The sequence below is a fragment of the Cyanistes caeruleus genome, chromosome 1, assembly GCF_971803275.1.
Source record: "Cyanistes caeruleus chromosome 1, bCyaCae1.hap1.1, whole genome shotgun sequence".
NCBI classification, from domain to species: Eukaryota; Metazoa; Chordata; class Aves; order Passeriformes; family Paridae; genus Cyanistes; species Cyanistes caeruleus.
The window spans coordinates 100,211,932-100,229,411 of NC_141701.1; the positions used below are offsets into that span (position 1 = coordinate 100,211,932).

General features: G+C 42.1%; 1 protein-coding gene and 1 pseudogene across 6 annotated transcripts in view; both read right to left on the bottom strand.

Annotated features, from left to right (window-relative positions):
• Nucleotides 1-17,154, bottom strand: part of GLI3 (GLI family zinc finger 3) — a 208,255-nt gene extending 191,101 nt beyond the window's left edge. For 2 of the 5 annotated variants that reach the window (XM_086844815.1, XM_086844797.1), the window contains exons 1-2: nucleotides 16,233-16,312; nucleotides 1,490-1,652 (exon numbers count right to left, since the gene is read on the bottom strand). In XM_086844815.1, coding sequence (XP_086700941.1) covers nucleotides 1,490-1,613 — 124 coding nt within the window. In that variant the 5' untranslated portion in view covers nucleotides 1,614-1,652; nucleotides 16,233-16,312. Of the gene's footprint in view, nucleotides 1-1,489; nucleotides 1,653-15,370; nucleotides 15,590-16,232; nucleotides 16,313-16,843 lie in introns of those variants that run through there. The other 3 variants (XM_086844807.1, XM_086844790.1, XM_086844824.1) reach the window with 3 other exon arrangements.
• On the bottom strand, nucleotides 15,053-17,254 carry LOC147655770 (uncharacterized; annotated as a pseudogene). The gene is made up of 4 exons (XR_015273980.1): nucleotides 17,174-17,254; nucleotides 16,328-16,968; nucleotides 15,739-16,084; nucleotides 15,053-15,243 (listed from the first exon to the last, which is right to left on the bottom strand). The product of XR_015273980.1 is annotated as an uncharacterized LOC147655770 (transcript).
• Between the last annotated feature and the right edge of the window lie 226 nt (nucleotides 17,255-17,480).

Here is a 17,480-nt window from a genome sequence, read left to right on the forward strand (position 1 = left end):
CAAGCTAGTCCAAACAGTCAGAGATCAATGTTTGAGTGCAAACCCCTGATACATCAAAGAATATGCATATGTGTTTAACTGTGCATCTGTTCAAAAAGTTGGGCCAATGTGGAAAATCCTATTATCAATTAAATAAAAAAATACAATGGGGACCTCTTCAGCTAATGTGAACCACTGTAATTCTATTGACAGCAACGGATCTGTCCTGACTTACACCAGCTGAGGATCTAATTTCATATGCCTCTGAAAACTGATGCAACCTTTTCCATAGCAGCTCAAGAGTTTTTATGCTCTCATGGGGATCAATTCCATCTAGTAGGTCAGCAGGTGTTGAGTTTGCTTTGAATCTGAAGTCCAGTCACACAAAAGGATACTGGGACATGTGCCATCTAATTTTTACTGACCCACAGAGATTCCCCTCCAGTATGGCTGTAGGAGTCATGTATTTTCTCCTGTAGTCTAGTGGGACATAACTTGTTTCTTTGAGAAAGCAGGAACCTTTATTCAAGATATCAAAGTGAGAACCTGACCTGGACCACAAGCCCAGATAAGCGAGCATGATGGAAGCAGAAAGTGCGAATGGAAAATGTTCTGCCAGAAATACACCAGGACCACAAAATATACAGAAAAGTATTTTCTGGTTTTAGCCATTACAAGACTAATTCATAAAAAAACAGAAGTTAATCTGCAGCTATCCAAAATCCACAGGTCTAAGCTCTGCCCACACCATTTCAAGCAGGTTTTTTTCCTAATGCAACGGGAGTTTTGCATTAGTAGGAACCAATATGCTCAGCCCTCCTACACGAAACAATGAAAAGGTCTAGGGCTGGGATTAGCTCACACTCTTCTGGAGAGTCAGGGAGTATGTAAAATTGTCAACTGAGATATAATCTCTGGGGAGAATTAAGCAAACTACTCCACTTTTGCAAATCTACAAGCTGTACATTCACATCTTTGAAATAAATCCACCAGAGGATACACACTTAGCTTGATGTTTTGTTCCAGGCATTAAGGAACTTGGGGGAGGTGGGACAGCCCTTTTGTGAGAAGGAAGTTTATTTGTAAAAGAAAAGAAAAAAAAACCCTTTGCCATTAATTTTGACAGACCTACTTCTGTCTCTATAGTAATAACTAATTACCTAACTAGTGTAAGACATTTCAATGACCAAATGCAAAGCACTTGCAGGCCCTGCCAGGCTAATCAAGCCAATTTCCAAAACGCCCAAACCAGGAACTTCCTATAATAAATAACTTAGCACATTTACATCTCAAATTAGAACATCTGGAAGAAAGAGACTATGCCTGACGCCAAAACAGGCCTTATTGTATCCTACCACTTTCCACCACCACCACCCCTCCTCCATTCATTTTCTTTAGCCTTTCTGTAGAACAAACACTGATCCAGGTGCAAATGCTCAATTCACAAGGAATGCAGTGAACATAAAATTACTGTAGGTTTGGCTGCTAGTAAATCCCTGCTGTTACTCACCATTGGAAGTTGTGCTGGAGGCAACAGCTTTCTCACTGACATCTGTTCGACTGGAGCATTTCACGATGGAATTCTCCACTTTTTTCTTCTCAGTTGTGGTAGAGCTATGGGACTGTGCCTCCATGATGACTTCTCATTACTTCAGCTCTCCTTGCACTAATACCTGAATGAAACAAGAGAGTCATAAACTCTAAAGACTGTTTGAAAGCTTAGCCCAAATCTTCTAACCCCTCTCACCTGAAGAAGAGCCTGGAGCACAACTGAATTAGCAGTTCACAGTTCTGTAAGCTCATCAAATCATGTTTGCATGCATGAATTCCTGAGGAATTTAAAGAAATACTAACACCAAAACTAGGCATGTTTGCCTTTGAAGAGAATCAGCATCACAAACCACTATGCTGTTTGATGGGTAGGTCCATTTTTTTTAATTCTGTGGGATTTTAATGGAGCCAAGGGGAAAAAAAGGCCAGTATTTTTCTCTTCAGCCCAGAGAACTTTGGAACAAGGAAAAAAAAAAAAATCAAGACAGACCTTCATGTTGACTCTAGAAGCCAAATATTTAAATTTCAACATTGATGGTGTGGAAACACTGCAGCAGGAATTATCCCATCTATCTCTACACCTTGTTACTCATGTAAACATCCCTCACTTTGTTTGTTCAGAAATCTAACTCAAACAAAATTGTATTGGCGAAACACCCCGAAACCACAGGGAAAGACAAATATTATTGCTGGTGGCGGATAATGAGATCACTTTCTTTTGCATGAAAATGCTGGAAATGAAAAGCTCTGTAGAGGTGTGTATCTGGTTATTTTGCCTTTCCTGGATGTTCTCAGTGTCCTCTCCAGTGATACATTCATTTTATACCCCACCAATAATTTCTCCCTATTCTCAGATATTTTACATTCCTGATGGAAACACAAGAAGCGCAAAAATTTCCAAATGGGGAATCTCTGCTTGTGCATCAGTGCAGGCACACCAGGCCCCAAGACTTCTCCAGGCAGGGATCTTAGGCTGTGAAGGACACAAACATTAAGCACTAGTCTGCAATTCAACTTAATGCACACCCATCTGTGCAAGTAAGCTTCACACAAATCATCAATATTCAGCATACATCATGCTTAGAACCTAATACCTTGCTACTTTTGTAGTCTGAAATTCATCTATGGAACAACAACAAAAGTTAGTTTTCTGCTCTGAGCAACACTGCTTGGTAGTCAAATGGGTCTAAAATGGAAGGAAGTCACACTCTTCTAGGACACCATTTAAATGAAACTTAAAAAGGGCTTCAAAAAGCCACAAAGTATAATGAAGCATAATTTTATTAGCAGCCTGTTTCCCAAATTCTAACAGAGAAACAACACCAAACAAACAAACAAACAAAAATGTCTACAAAGCAAATTCATCACAAACACAGCTGTCTAGTAAACCTTCCCACCTTCCTAGTAGGAGTTCTTTTTAATAGTACAACAGAACACTCCAAAGCCTCATTGTTATACAGTAGGGATCAAAGTAGAGCCCCATCACTAAATGAATCATTATTTAGCTAGGTAGCACAGCCAAGGAACTGGGCTAGGTATCACATACTCTCTGCCACTGACCTACTGTCTAAGCTTTGGCAAGGCATTTTTCTTTTCTTGAGTTTCTTCCTTGCTAGAAACAGGAATAACAAAGTTCTGACTCCCATAGAAAAGCACTTCTAAGGCTACTCTTAAGATCTATCTGTGAATGTGCTATAAATATTATTGTGATTTGTGAAACAACTTCCTACCAGAATGCTACGGGGAATGTCAGGTGTCTTCAGAGAGTAGGAGAGATCTAACAATACTCAACTTGTAACAGCCCAAATTTTTACCCAGCAATGCACAAGTCTCCTTGAGGAGACAACTCACATGAGCTTTGTAAACAGCACCTTTCCAAAGTTCTCATATGCTTTCTCCCTCTTTCCCTTTGCACATCTCATACAAGGGCATCCCCAGTTTAGTTAGTTAGCTCAAATCTCTCTTGTCTCTCAGTCTCTTGCATTAGTAGAGGGCATGGGGGCTGGCACTGCTGCCAAGCTGTTTACCCCACACTGACAGGAACGTGTTTGTTTTCTCTACACAGCCCTGGCCACATGAACACCAAAACCTGCCTCTACCCAGCCTCCAACCACTCCATGAGTGAGTCCTTCAATGTACCCTCCCATCCTCTGACTAACCACCTTTGAGTTAAAATTCTCTCAAATTAATGATTTTCTATGCTTCTCTGAAGGAACTAAAAAAGCTATACATCTTCAGTTGTGATTATTTTTCCTTCCATTGACTTCCAAGGGCCAAGATGGCCACTGAGATGGCATCTTCATCTAAATCAAAGAGTATGACTTTGAAAACCTGGAAAACGAAGCTGCAGAACTCGTCCCCTTTTTGTTTGGTCCTTGGTTCACAAGCATGTTGATTTTGCCTTAAAGTCATGAAAGGAAGCCATTATACTCCCTATTCAACTAGAAAGGAAGAAGCCACATGCTCTGCCTCCATAAGGCCAGCAGAGTGGCATGAAACATTTGGGGAGAGATCACGAAAAGGATGACAGGTATCTAAAGTGGTTCCACTGCCTCCTGCCACAGAGATGTCTATGCATGTATGTGCAAGGAACCTTCATTTATCTCCACTTCCTCACTTATCTCCACCTCCTTCCCCTCTTCATCCTGATGGGACCTCCATCATAAACTGGTCCAACCACTTCTGAGAAAAGGAAGGTAATGCAGGTACTTTAACGAGTAAAAGCCTTAATCTCATAAAAAGCATCTTTGGGTTATTTACAATTCAAGAGCAACACGTGGTCGGACTGACATCATTTATTCTCTTGGCTACTTTATTTCTTTCCCCAACAGCCTACCATTGAGATTTTTCTGGTGCTTTGGGGTCATCTTCTTTACTGGAAAAGAGAATAGCAGACATAATTCAATAGTCTTCATCAGTATCTATCACTTCTCTGTTTTATGCTACCTGGTGTGGACCACAGTACAGAACAGAGGCCTAAAGCAGCACTTAAATTTTTGGACAAAAAATTGCAGAACTGGCCAAGACCTAATATAAACATCTGCTCTTGGTACTTTTTCTAGTTCATGTCTGCTTAGTTTACCTTCAGAAGCTGCTTTTATTCATGTCAGCATGAAAGAGGGAACACCACTAGAGTAAACTTTCTTACTCAGCTCTACACCCTGCACCATGAGCCAATGTCCCTGGCACTTCAGGCCTTTCTTCCTGTGCCTTCCTTCCTCTGCTCCCAACCCACACACACAACAAGGTGCCACGGACACCTGCAAGAATTCCTGCAGATCCAGCAAGCCCCCAGTGGTGCATCAACAGTGGCACGCATGGTTGGGAAGGTATGGAAGGCCAGAAGAGATGCCAGGACTAATAATTAGAGGAAGGTGGTTTGCTATGTTCTGCCAAGCATGCCCCTCAGGGAAGTGGTCATCAGGAGATCAATATGGTACCCCAAAAACTTATTTTTTTTTTTTTTCCCCTGAAGACTACCTTAACACTAAATTGAAAACACAAGCCAGACACACATCTTCTAGAATCATTCTCCTTCAATTTGGCTGATTTTTATTTTCTCTCAGAAACTGTACTGAAATATGGGAGCTGCAGATCACCAAAAAAAAAAAAAAAGTCCAAGGTTATGTAAAGATTTCTTTCCATTAGTTGTTAATCCCTATCAAAAAGCATTCTAAAAATCAGCCAGCCTGACATTGTCTCCACATTAAAATACAAAGTGGCTCATATTAGCGTGTATGTGTCTCTCTCCAGCATGTGGGTCAGTGACTTTCCTGTTCCCGCCTCCAGGCCTGAAACAATCGTCATCTATTCGCAGCAAGGAGTCTCACTTTCAAAAAACCTGAAAGCTAGTTTCATCTGCTAGCCAGCATCTCCATGTGCATATGAATGGCAAGAAAATGCTATAACAGTACATGGGCAAAAGCCTGAACTTCCATAGGTAAATAGAGGGATAAACATTCCTTCCTGAAAGCAAACATTCATGGCTTTTTCCCATTCAGCCATGCTTGAACCTTTTGTAATATCCCTGAAGCCTGCACAATTAATTCCAGATCCCCATTTTAAACCTAATCCCTCTCAAAACAGTAACCTGCCTGCAGGTGTGTCTCTTCTTTTTAAAATATAAATGTAAACCTTCCCCAAGTGCATATTATATTGGAGGAATTTTAGGAACAAGCTACTGGAATGAGAAGTTAAATGAGGAAAACTGTCCCTTTTAAAAGGAGTGTCAACAAATCACAATATGTTGGAAACTTATTTCAAACAAAAACATTCTTTCAAGTAACTTAATATTATGTAATTTCCGGTCCTTATGTGTGTTGGTTATAAAACGGTGCCTTACAGTAGTAAAAATGATCATATTAATATACTGGGGAGGAGAAAACCCACATCTTTTTGTTCATTTACTCACAGTCCAAACCAACCAAAACCAGTGGAGCAGCCCTGTGCTTGGAAGACCAAGAAATTTGATGCTTTCTGAACATACATTTCAATTTTCCACGAAATCTTCACCCTGTATCAAATCTCCTCTCTGAACTACTTTTTAAATCATTTTATTTATATTGCATACATTAGTTTTAAAGACCAGACCATGCAAATAATTATTGTTAGGAATAGGCTCGCTGACTTCAACAAGACTGCTTGCTTTGGTCAAAGTGCTCAAGTGTAAGCATTTAAAATTCTCAATTTGCATGTTAAGACTGGTTTATGTTTCTTGTGAACTTAAACCATCTGCCTTTCTTTGGTTTATTTTTGTTTTTTGAGAGGTATCTTTTAACATGCTGAATTAAAAAAATAAAAAAGAACAAGCAAACCCTTTCCCTGTTTTACTTGATGCTGCCACAGTTGTATTCAATTCATTAACAAGTGGTTTGCATCCGCTGAGAAGAGCTGTCTGAAATAGCAGTGTCACAGCATTCATCATCATTACATCAGCAGTAGGGAAGTTCATACTGATTGCTATCAGCAACCAGAGTGCCCCAATCAGCGTGCAAGCAAACATAGCATGTTTAATTTCTCAGAAATGACTCTGGGTAGTTAGGGTGTTCATAGGTACTACTTTGATCCACACTACTGGAAGCAGTCTTTGGGGATACAATACATCTTGAACAGCTCAACTGTATGAAAGTGAAAAACACAAGGGGAGGCATGAAGAACAATCAGGAAATTACAGTCTCTCTCAACCATAAAGGACCCTTTATCAATTTTATCAACATGGGTTACACTGTTCCTTGGGATTTTTTAAGGATAAAAAAATGCATCTTGTTCAGCTACATTCAAATGCAAAATTTATATGAGACAATCTTAAGCTATTATACAGGAGCTATTTCACACTGATTTATACAGGCTTGATTCAGGTACATTTAACTTCCAAAAATCCACCTAGATTTCAGCATTGCTTTCTATCAAACCTGCGGGCAAAGCGGCACTGACGAAGTTAGCCCTGACAGAACCTGATGAAAAATGTTCAAGTGCTCAGGCATTTTAAGAAGTATCTTCAAAATGTAAATTAAAGTCTTTGTATATCTCACAATTTTTGTAATATCTATAGAAACTAACTTGTATATTTTAAAAGTTTTATCCTTTCCCAGTTCTTTGTAAAGCTAAACCAGAATTCTGCAACCCTCATTAATTACTCCAGGGCAAATTTTATTTGGGTTCCTCCCTGTTGAGACAACTACTCACAGTAAGAGTAAAACGAATATAAATAGCACAAAGTCTTAAATCCACTTTATATAATATCACAACAATAAGTTGGGGGGGCAAGGTATCTTATATTTCACAATACCTATCTCCATTTCAATTACATGCAAGATCTACAAATGCACTAGTTTCTATCTGTATATGTCTAAACCTGTAGAAAGAAAGAGAGAGAGAGAAAAAGAGAAAGAGAGAGAGAGAAAGAGGGGGGAGAGAGAGAAAGAGAGAGAGAGAAAGAGAGAGAGAGAAAGAAAGAGAGAAAGAAAGAGAGAAAGAGAGAAAGAGAGAAAGAAAGAGAGAAAGAGAGAGAAAGAGAGAAAGAGAGAAAGAGAGAAAGAGAGAAAGAGAGAAAGAGAGAAAGAGAGAAAGAGAGAAAGAGAGAAAGAGAGAAAGAGAGAAAGAGAGAAGAGAGAGAAAGAGAGAAAGAGAGAAAGAGAGAAAGAGAAGAGAGAAAGAGAGAAAGAGAGAAAGAGAGAAAGAGAGAAGAGAGAGAAAGAAAGAAAGAAAGAAAGAAAGAAAGAGGAGGAGAGAGAGAAAGAGAGAAAGAGAGAAAGAAAGAGAGAAAGAAGAAGAGAAAAAGAGAGAAAGAAGAGAAGAAAGAGAAAGAGAGAGAGAGAGAGAGAAAGAGAGAAAGAGAGAGAGAAAGAGAGAGAAGAGAGAAAGAGAGAAAGAGAGAAAGAGAGAAAGAGAGAAAGAGAGAAAGAGAGAAAGAAAGAGAGAAAGAGAGAGAGAAAGAGAGAAAGAGAGAAAGAAAGAGAGAAAGAGAAGAAGAGAAAGAAGAAAGAGAGAAAGAGAGAAAGAGAGAAAGAAAGAGAGAAAGAAAGAGAGAAAGAAAGAGAGAAGAGAAGAAAGAGAGAAAGAGAGAAAGAAAGAGAGAGAGAAAGAGAGAGAGAGAAAGAGAGAAAGAGAGAAAGAGAGAAAGAGAGAAAGAGAAAGAAAGAGAGAAAGAGAGAAAGAAAGAAAGAAAGAAAGAAAGAAAGAAAGAAAAGAAAGAAAGTTTGACAGAATCAAATAATCAAATACGTGGATTTGTAGCTTGAAATTGAAAAGTACCCCAAGTTAAGAGACACAACATGTATTAATACAATCTTTCCAAATTCATTGCTATCTGCTGCCTTTTCTTGTTACTTTCCTTTGATTTCTTTCCCCCCAATAAAGAATGAAAAACAACTAGACCTAAAGCCTGGTTAATGACGATCTGATCTATTCCTGATAGGTTAAATAGCTTGTGGCAACAATAAGGGAGGATCACAAACACAAAGGCAATCAGCTAGGCAAACCAGTGCTATTAGCATCCTCGTGATTAAGATCCTAAGTGAGAAAATATTGTGGCGTACACTGAACTACTGATTGATGCTAATAGTTGCTTGACTCCAGGGGAATTATATATTTGCTTATGTATTTCTGCTACAGATAACTCAGATACCTAAAAGTTCTGAACATATTTTAAACAAATACATACAATTGTATCAATAAGCGGCACTTTCTACTGAGGCAGCACCTCTGTTGCTTTAAATACAAATCAACCACACCGCTTTACAAGTAGATTATATCTGCTTTTGTTTTCGGATTTAAAAAGCTGATAAGATAACCCCAATTAAATGTTTTTACTATTACTTCAACAGATTAAACTCTGTATATAAATAAAACAGATTTCTGCCAGGAAAGAGATGATTCATTTTCATACTAAGTAAATAAAACTTAATGGATAACAACACTGAAGGATTTAGGTCGAACTGCCCATCTCCAACTAGTCTATCCCTCACAGAAGCTGCTCTTTGGGAACATGCAGTACAAAGCTGATGGAGACAGAGCCCAGACTTAGTGTTTTAACAATTCAGATATGATATATCCTCTGAGGTAAAATTTTACAATCAATTCACTGAATTAAAGTCTTTACAGTAAGGAATTGAACTTTAAAATTAAGAAAAACAAACAACCAACCCCATAACAAAAACAAAACAAATCAAGTTAATAACTGTATTTAAGCATTTGTTATTTTTATCACATGGTCTTGGGTTTCCTTATTCCTTTTTTGACTCTCTTACAAACTATCTAAACACAATGGAAAGAATAGAGTTTATTTCTTAAAAAATAGAAAGTGCTATGTATCTTTCAAGTCTCCAAACACTTTAATATATTTGGGGACGGGGGAGTGTGTCTAAAACTAATAATGCACTTACCCTGAGAAATCAGAACTCCTTCCAATTAAACTGCCTAATATTGCTCAGAAACTCAGAATAAGCTGTTACTGCTTGTTTTGCAATCCTACTTGTTCTTGTGCTTCAAATTCTGCAGCAGGAAAAACTCTAATAATTATGTCAAAGTAAGATTAGCCGTAAAAGAATTAGCACAGGGGGGTAGGAAAAAATTCTCCTGTGGACTGTACTCTTTGTAGCAATAGGTTACAATGAGGGGTGCTACTTCAAATTTCCCTACCTATTCTACACTCTGTTTTTGCCCCTGTCTTTCTTCAGGAATTCAGCAGAAATAAATCCAAAACAAACTTAAGCAACAGTGCAGTGACTTCCTTTGGCAAGACATTTGTTTTATGAAACCTGGATTTTGGTTCATTCACACAGTCAGGATCTGAAAGGCCAGGGATATTCTGAGAGAGCAGCGAGGGGGACAACAGCAAGAAATGCTGTGTGGGTAATGTACTCTATGACTTCCTCTGCTGATACTGTTCCTAGGATACTTATGCTGACAGTACAGGCTGCTTTCACATTTGCCATTTTGTTTTTGCCTTCTTAGCTTGGTAAAGCAAATTACAAACATCTGCAATGGATGTGCTTTGCACCTCTCAGTCAAGTGAAAAGTCACTACAACTTCGACAGAAAAATGCAGAAATACTCTCATTTCAAGCATTGGAGCTCAACATTCCAGGGAAATGACCACTTTCTTTACACTTTTTGCTTTATCTCATCAACTCCAGCAGATGAAAGATTCCTTAGAAACAAAACTAGATCTATATATCAATGTCAATCTATACAGGAACTGAGCTCAAGAAGAATGTATTTAATGTACATATATTGCAAAGATGCGTCTTCTGTTCCCAACTTATGATATGCAAATGAAAGAAGAAAAGACTGTTTTCCATATTTTACAATTAGCATTTTAAAACAAGATCAAAGAAATCAAGTAGAATGTTTTTGAAAGTGCCATGTTTTGATCACAGTCCCATTCCTGGAAGCCTGTTTATCTCCTCAGCATACTCTCAGGTTAAGGGATACCTTCATCCACAGTTTCATGTTCGAACCCAACATGGATGATTTAGCATGTAAAAGAGCTAGGAAATCTCCATATAACCAGGAAGAACTTCAAGTGTGAATGGTACTTTATAAAACTTTATCTTCAGCTTTTATAGTTTACTTTAAGTTTTACACCTGTCTCCTAATAGCAGGAAAACTGCATTACGATTCCTTCATGTTTTTGTAACTGGACAAACAACGGCACAACTGAACTGAACAGCTGCATTACAAATGCACAATCCTCAATCCACTGTCCTTGTTAAAATAATGTAATCACAGAATTATACAGCTGTATTATTTACCTAGAAAAAACATCCATAGTGAATTGAAGAGCCAATCAAAACCCCACCAAACTATGTCTTGCTAGTTAAGAATCAGTAGTGCTAGGATTTCATTTTAATATACATGGTTCAGAACAGCGTACTGAACTGACACTAACTTGATCTGTGTTTCTGACTCTTCAGTTTCAGGTATTCATACATCTTATCTAATGAAGGCTTCATTCTCTGGGCAGCTGGATGATGTATTCTTTACACGCAGTTGATTTTCTTGACATTAACAGATTTGTATGCAAAGAAAACAGAGCCTCATACAAAGCAGCAAACATTACTGAGGGAGGTTCAGCTCTAAACCACCAAAAGGTCTGTTGGGTACTTTACCCTGAACTAAGTATCAGACACCAAAAAAATGCAGCAACATTTTGAGCATCAGAAAAAAATAAACAATAAATTTTTAAAAAGGCATAATCATCTTGATAATCAGTGTAAAAAATCATTTGACATTTGAGTGGCAACTTCAGCTAAGAAAATTATTCAATCAGATCTCCTTGTAGTGCATTCTGATATTATCAGCTCTGACATGGAACAACTATTTAGAGACAAACACATTCTATCCAGATTACTTTGTCCCTTGTTGTAATCTAAATAACCTTGCAGGGGTTTTTAACATCAATATACTGTCTCATTTCTTATTTTGTTCTTAAAGAGGGAAACCAACTCTTCAGGTCAGCAGCCAATTTAATACACTTTCAAGGTAAAGCAGGTACAATTTACATGTACAGAGTACACCACAACAAAACCACAGTATGATGCCAGCACAATCTTTAAGAAAGTTTTCCCCTAAATCTCTCAGAAAGGAGCCTTAAAAAAAGAAAGCAGGGATTAGAGTGAGCTGGAAGGTAGGGAGGGGACTTACCTCAAAACCAGCCAAGCGGAAATCAGAGCAGTAATTCTACCAGTCGGCAGAGAACACTTTTAGAGCTATAATGGTGAGAAGAAGTGCTGGGCAGCATTGCCTGAAGGCAGCACTAATACACTGCTGACTAATGACTGGGCCATGCGGACAATGAATTTGGGGGTTGAAAACCAACAGAAACCGTGCAGTACCTTGACAAATGGGCTTTCAAAATTTCATTCACTGAATAACCTTTAAGCACAAAATTGGCTCAAGTTCTCTCGGGAATAATATGACACATGTTGTTGGACAATAAGTATTTTCCTTTTTAATTAAAACTATTACACTGAATACATAAACATGATTATAGTGAATAAAATATAAGAGTTAACTATTTAGCACCTAGAAAAGACCAGACTCTGAATGTGAGGGGCAATCCCATACGTTCAGAAGGGTCAACAAATCCCAGGGTCAACCACCTGATTCACTCAAATTCATTCTTGGCAGAATATATTTTCCCTTCTTTGAGATGTAAAGGAGAACAAGAACTTCAAAGGTATGTTTAATGAGCTGCTACAAACACAATTGGTTAAAAGAGGCTCAGAAATTATGTACTAAAAGCTGCATTGTGCTTAGAATTACAACTGAAAAAGTCTCCTTTTAAAGAGCCCGGTCAAAGTCAAGCCCCATAAAACAAATCAAGCCTCGTATAAACTTTGTCACCTTGTGTACTGACAAACACATTGAAACAACAGAATCCCTCTTTAAAGGAGCTCCTTTTTTTTCGGTGCAACTCGGCTTCTAATTTGAAAATAGTAATTTTGGCTCTTTTTACAGACAGAATGAAATACCTAGAGTGTCCCTAAATTAACAAGTACCACTTGCCATAGACAGCATCGCCCTTAGCAGCTCCTAAAAACTTCAGAAAAGGATCTTAAAACAGGAAGCTTAGTGAGCTCATAAAACTGTTGTTGGAGCCAGGAACACATAGCATATTTAATCTGCAAACTGTGAGAGTCTACAATGATTTCAGCAAGATCTGAGGCATGCCCTCAAGGTTTGCTGGGATCTGGGATTAGGGAGTTGATAAGAACCCTCTACTGCCCATGGACATGTTTTTCTTCTGCAGTTAAACACAAATGCATAGAGACGTTTGACTGCTGCTTGGCGTTACTGCTCAAGTTATATAAAAGCTTTGCAGCTCCTTTTGCTGTCAATATATCAAAGTTTAAAAAAAATCATCAAAGTGTGAAATTTCATTTAAAGTCTGCCAGTCTACAGCTCTATTTCACAGACCTATCAAATAAAAGTAAAGATGAAAAATGCACTGAAAGAACTTGAAAAGTTTGCAGCAGCACCCATGCCCTATTTTTGTTTATTCTGTCTCATTTTATTTGATTTTAAAGTATAACAAATCAATTCCCTTATAAAAATGACAGAGTCTAAAGGGAGGATGTCTATAAAACCTGTGGTTAAAAGACAACTCGAAATCATTATTACAGCTGAACCTTTTGTTGAATAAGAAGCTTCCTCTGTAGCCATTTTAGCATTTTAATTGCCTAACTGCAAGTTGGCAGAAAATATCTTGAATCTTCCAAAACAACCAGAATTACTACAGAATATGAGTGCCAGAAAAACTAAAGCTTTCTTCAAAGTATTCTTTAGCTAGGGATTTACAACAATTGCATAAAGAAGAAAAGCCTGACTTTTAAGGTAATCTACTATAGTCTAAAAGCATTAACATTCCATTACTAAGGTTTTCCTGAGGATTTCATGACTCGTTGATTCACTTTTCCTTCAAGTCTGCTTTTTCTTTGTACATTTCTGTCTCCATATAGTTGAACACATGCAACACTGATCATTAAAATGCCTCCTTCCATAACTCCAAATAAACCCTGCTTTAATAGCCCTCAAATTCCTTATTTATCAGGCAAAGATGACTAACTTTTCACTAACACTCTGCAACATAAAAATATGCCATTCTTTTCTCCAAGATGCAGAATAAATTTCAAATACACTACAGGAGTGCAGGTAATTTAATCAGCCTTCCCCAAAACGAGGCAGGAAGTGTAACTGAAACTTTCATGGGTCAGTATCAGTGCATACATTTATCTTGTTAAGAAGTCAAGTAATCTGCAAGATGAACAAATTATAACGTTATCACCAAACTTGAACATTTTGGTTTTTCCAACACCGTTCAGAAAAAAAACCAAAAAACATTTATAACCATTGATACTTTTATTTCTTAGCTACAAACTGGTCTGGTGTTTGAAAACAAACAATCTTTCACAACTGATGATTATGTACAGCAGTAAAACACTTTCTTGGCCACTGTACACCTTCTCAAGCCAAAAATGTTACTCCACTTACGCAGGAAAATGCAGGTGATGTCTTTGTTTTGCAGTACTTCTACAGAAAAGCTTTGGAAAACAGCATGTCCTGCTGAAAACCATATGCTATTATCAGAAGGCAAGAGTGCATTCATTCGGGCACCTTAAGCCATAGTTTTGCTTCCACTGCTGCTTAAAAGAATACACATACACTGAGAGAGTCCTTTTCTTACTCATTCTTCCTACTCATTCAAAATCATATAATCCTGCTTTTAAAGAAATAATCCCCTGTCCTTAAAATAGCCTTCTCTCATAGTTACTATTATTTATGCTCTTAGAATTGGGCTATACACAAAACTGAAAGTATTTACATACTAGCTAGTTATACCCAAACCTTCATTATATAAACAAACTCTCAAGAGGCTGCCTACAGTTTACACTGCTAAACTCATTCACCATTACTTTTAATATATATTTCCACGACTGAAATGCAGTGGTGTGAACATGGCAATTTTTACATTTTAAGGTTACTTTACTTTTAAAACACTGCATTTGTCTTCCTTCAAAATAATCATGACATATATAATTAAGAAACTGTCAGATCATTATTAATTTTTAATAAAGGACCTAAATGAAATAATTATAGAAATCAATCAGTGAGGCACCTTTCCAAATTATAATGCAATTGCACAAATATTCAAACTACTTAAGGCCAGTTCTGGCACATTTCTATCCATAATCTCGTTGAACACATGAAAAACAATTTTGGAACACAGAGAAACCTAGTGATTTCTCACTATTCCAGCAACTTAAAACGATTTCAAAACAGATACCTACAGCACAGAGAGAGAGACAGAGAGGCAGCCGTGCCCTCTAAAAATGTTTGTTGGTTTAATCAGCCACATATCTCAAGGCCTCTGGAAAATTTCGCTTCCAAGTTTTTCTGTAGCACGCACACAAAAGAAACGAAGTCTGCACGCTGAAGCTTAAGAAATCATGTTTATTGAGCCTTGGAAATGAAGCGGGAAGTAGCAGGGGCGCGACGGAGAGGAGCATTTTGCAGTGGGCTGCTACTTAATGCTCCTTTAGTGAAGCAGCCTCTAAAACGTGACACTGTGTATCAAACGGACATCTATCCGTACCTCTGACTAAAAGGCTCTTTGAGATCCGTACAGTCCATCATTTCAAACTGAAGTGGCAGCTGGAAAATGTGGAACAGCTGGCAAGGAGCTGGGAGAAAATGTTTTACATAAATATATCTACATACAAACTGGCAGAAGGCCACGGACACCGTACCCGCAGGACCAGATAAAAACTACGCACCAGAGGGTTAAAAACAAAACCGGGGAGTGAGATGGGGAGCGGGGGGCGTGTGTTTCCTTTTACCTTTTCTCTTCACGTGGTGCGCGGCTCGGGGAGCGGGCGCTAGCGGCTGCGGGCCCGTCCGAAGGCGCGGGAATTGTGCCAACACCCCACCGACTTCACGGGACAATCGGAACCGCGGCGGACACGCGCTGCTCCCACCCTCCAGAGTTGGGCGGTGCACGGCCGGGCCGCGCTGCCGGCCCGGGGCGGCTCCGAGAGCTCCCGTGGGGCGGCCGCCCCGCTCCTCCCGCCCGGCCTCGGCCGGGCCCGTCCCGCCGCCCCGCTCCCCCGCCCCAGCCGGTGCCAGCGGCGGCGCGGAGCGGGCCGAGCGCCGCTCCGCTCCCAGAGGCGCCGGCACCCCCGCGCCCCCCTCCCGAGCGGGACCCGACCGTGCCCTTCCTCGCAGGGAGCAGCCGGAGGGAACGACGGCCCCCCCCCCGGGCGCGCCTCCGCTCCGCCAGATGTGACAGCGGATTCTCTCCCGCTCCTCTCGCCTTTCCCCCTGCGAAGTTTGTGCCGGCCTCCCGCCACACGGGCGTGAAAACGCCCGGGAGTCGCTCGGGGAGTAGGGCCGAGGAGAAAGAAGGGGGTGGAAATAAAACAGCAGCTGTCGCCCGCAGATCGGCAGCTCTGCCGCGGGACGAGCCCGGCCCGGCCCGGAGCGGGGACTGCCCCCGCCTGGCCCCGCACCCCGCGCCTCGGCTCCCGCGCTCCGTGACAGCCATTTTGGGGGTTAGACACCTCGGGCCCCCGGCCCCCCGCCTCCAAGTTAGGGAAGCGGGAAAGGGGCCGGGAGCGGGGCCGGAGCGCTGGGAGACGACAAGAAAGTGGCCCGGAGTAGAGGCGGGGAAACAAAGAACTTCTCGCCCAAGTGGGTACGTACCTGCCGCCGCTGCCGCCGAGCCCCCGCGCTGCCCATGGGCGAGGGCCGGGGCCGCCCGCTCGTCCCCGCGCCGCTCCCCCGCCGCCGCGGCTAGCGGGGCCGGCCCCCGCCGCGGCCGGCGGGCATCCCGCGGGGCAGGGGGACGGGACGGGACACAGGCGGGACGGGGGGCGGCAGAGGAGGGCCGGCGGGTGTTGTTGGTGGTTGTTTTATCCCTGCCCGCCTCCCGCGGGGAGCAGCCCGCGCCTCTGCCTCCGTGTGGGGGTGTGTGTGCGCGGGTCCGACATCAGTTTCAGTGATCTTGTAATCTGATCCCTTCTGACTCACTCGCACTGACTGACATTTCTGATTTGGTTCAACAAAAAGAGCGGGGGGGAGGAGAAAAAGAAGAAAAAGAAGAAAAAGAAGAAAAAGAAGAGAGGGAGCAAAAGAAAAAAAAAAGTATCCCCAAATCCACCGCCTGGTACCGAACGGTTTTGGGAGGGAAGGGGGGACCCCTCCGTGCCGTCCCGCGCCGCCCGTCCCCTCCAGCCCCGCCGCCGCCCCGCATTGTTTTGGTTCGGCGCAGCCACCGAAGGAGGGGAACAAACACATCGCGCCGAGGTACTCACGTGTCGGAAAAGTTGTCCCTCTCGCTTTTCTCCGTCTCGCGCGCTCCTCTCCGCCGCCTCCTTCAAGTTTTACAGATGTTGCAGGGCTGCTCGTCGTCGCCGCCCCCTCCTCCCAGCGCTGCCCTCTGGATCAGATCAGGGGAAAGGCTCTTTAGGGATAACTCCCGACTCGAACACCCTCCGCTAAACTTTCCCCCTTCCCTCCCCTTCCTCTGAGCGTCGGAGAGGGCTCCGCTCTCCTTCCCCCCTTCCCTCCGCCCGTTCGGGACGCGGCTGGCTGCTGCCCGTGGCGCGGGTGCCCCGGGCCCGGCGGGGAGCGGGGCCGCTTGCCTGGGGGAGCGGCGGAGGGCTGCGCCCCGGGGTGCGGGTCGGGCCGCGGCCTGCCGGGCTGCGACGCGCGCTCTCGGCATGACACCCCCGCTCCCCCCTTCCTCCTCCTCCTCCTCCTCCCCCGCCATCCCCCCGGCCCGGCCCGGCCCGCCCCGGCGGCGGCCCAAGGGCGGCGACACCCCGCCCACAGGCAGGAGGCAGCGCGGGGCGACGGCGGGCCCCCCCCGGAGCGGCCCCTCCGCCTCGGGTCGCGCTTCCTCCCTCTCGCTCCTCTCCCGCTCCATCCTTCAGCTCAGCCTGCTCCTGC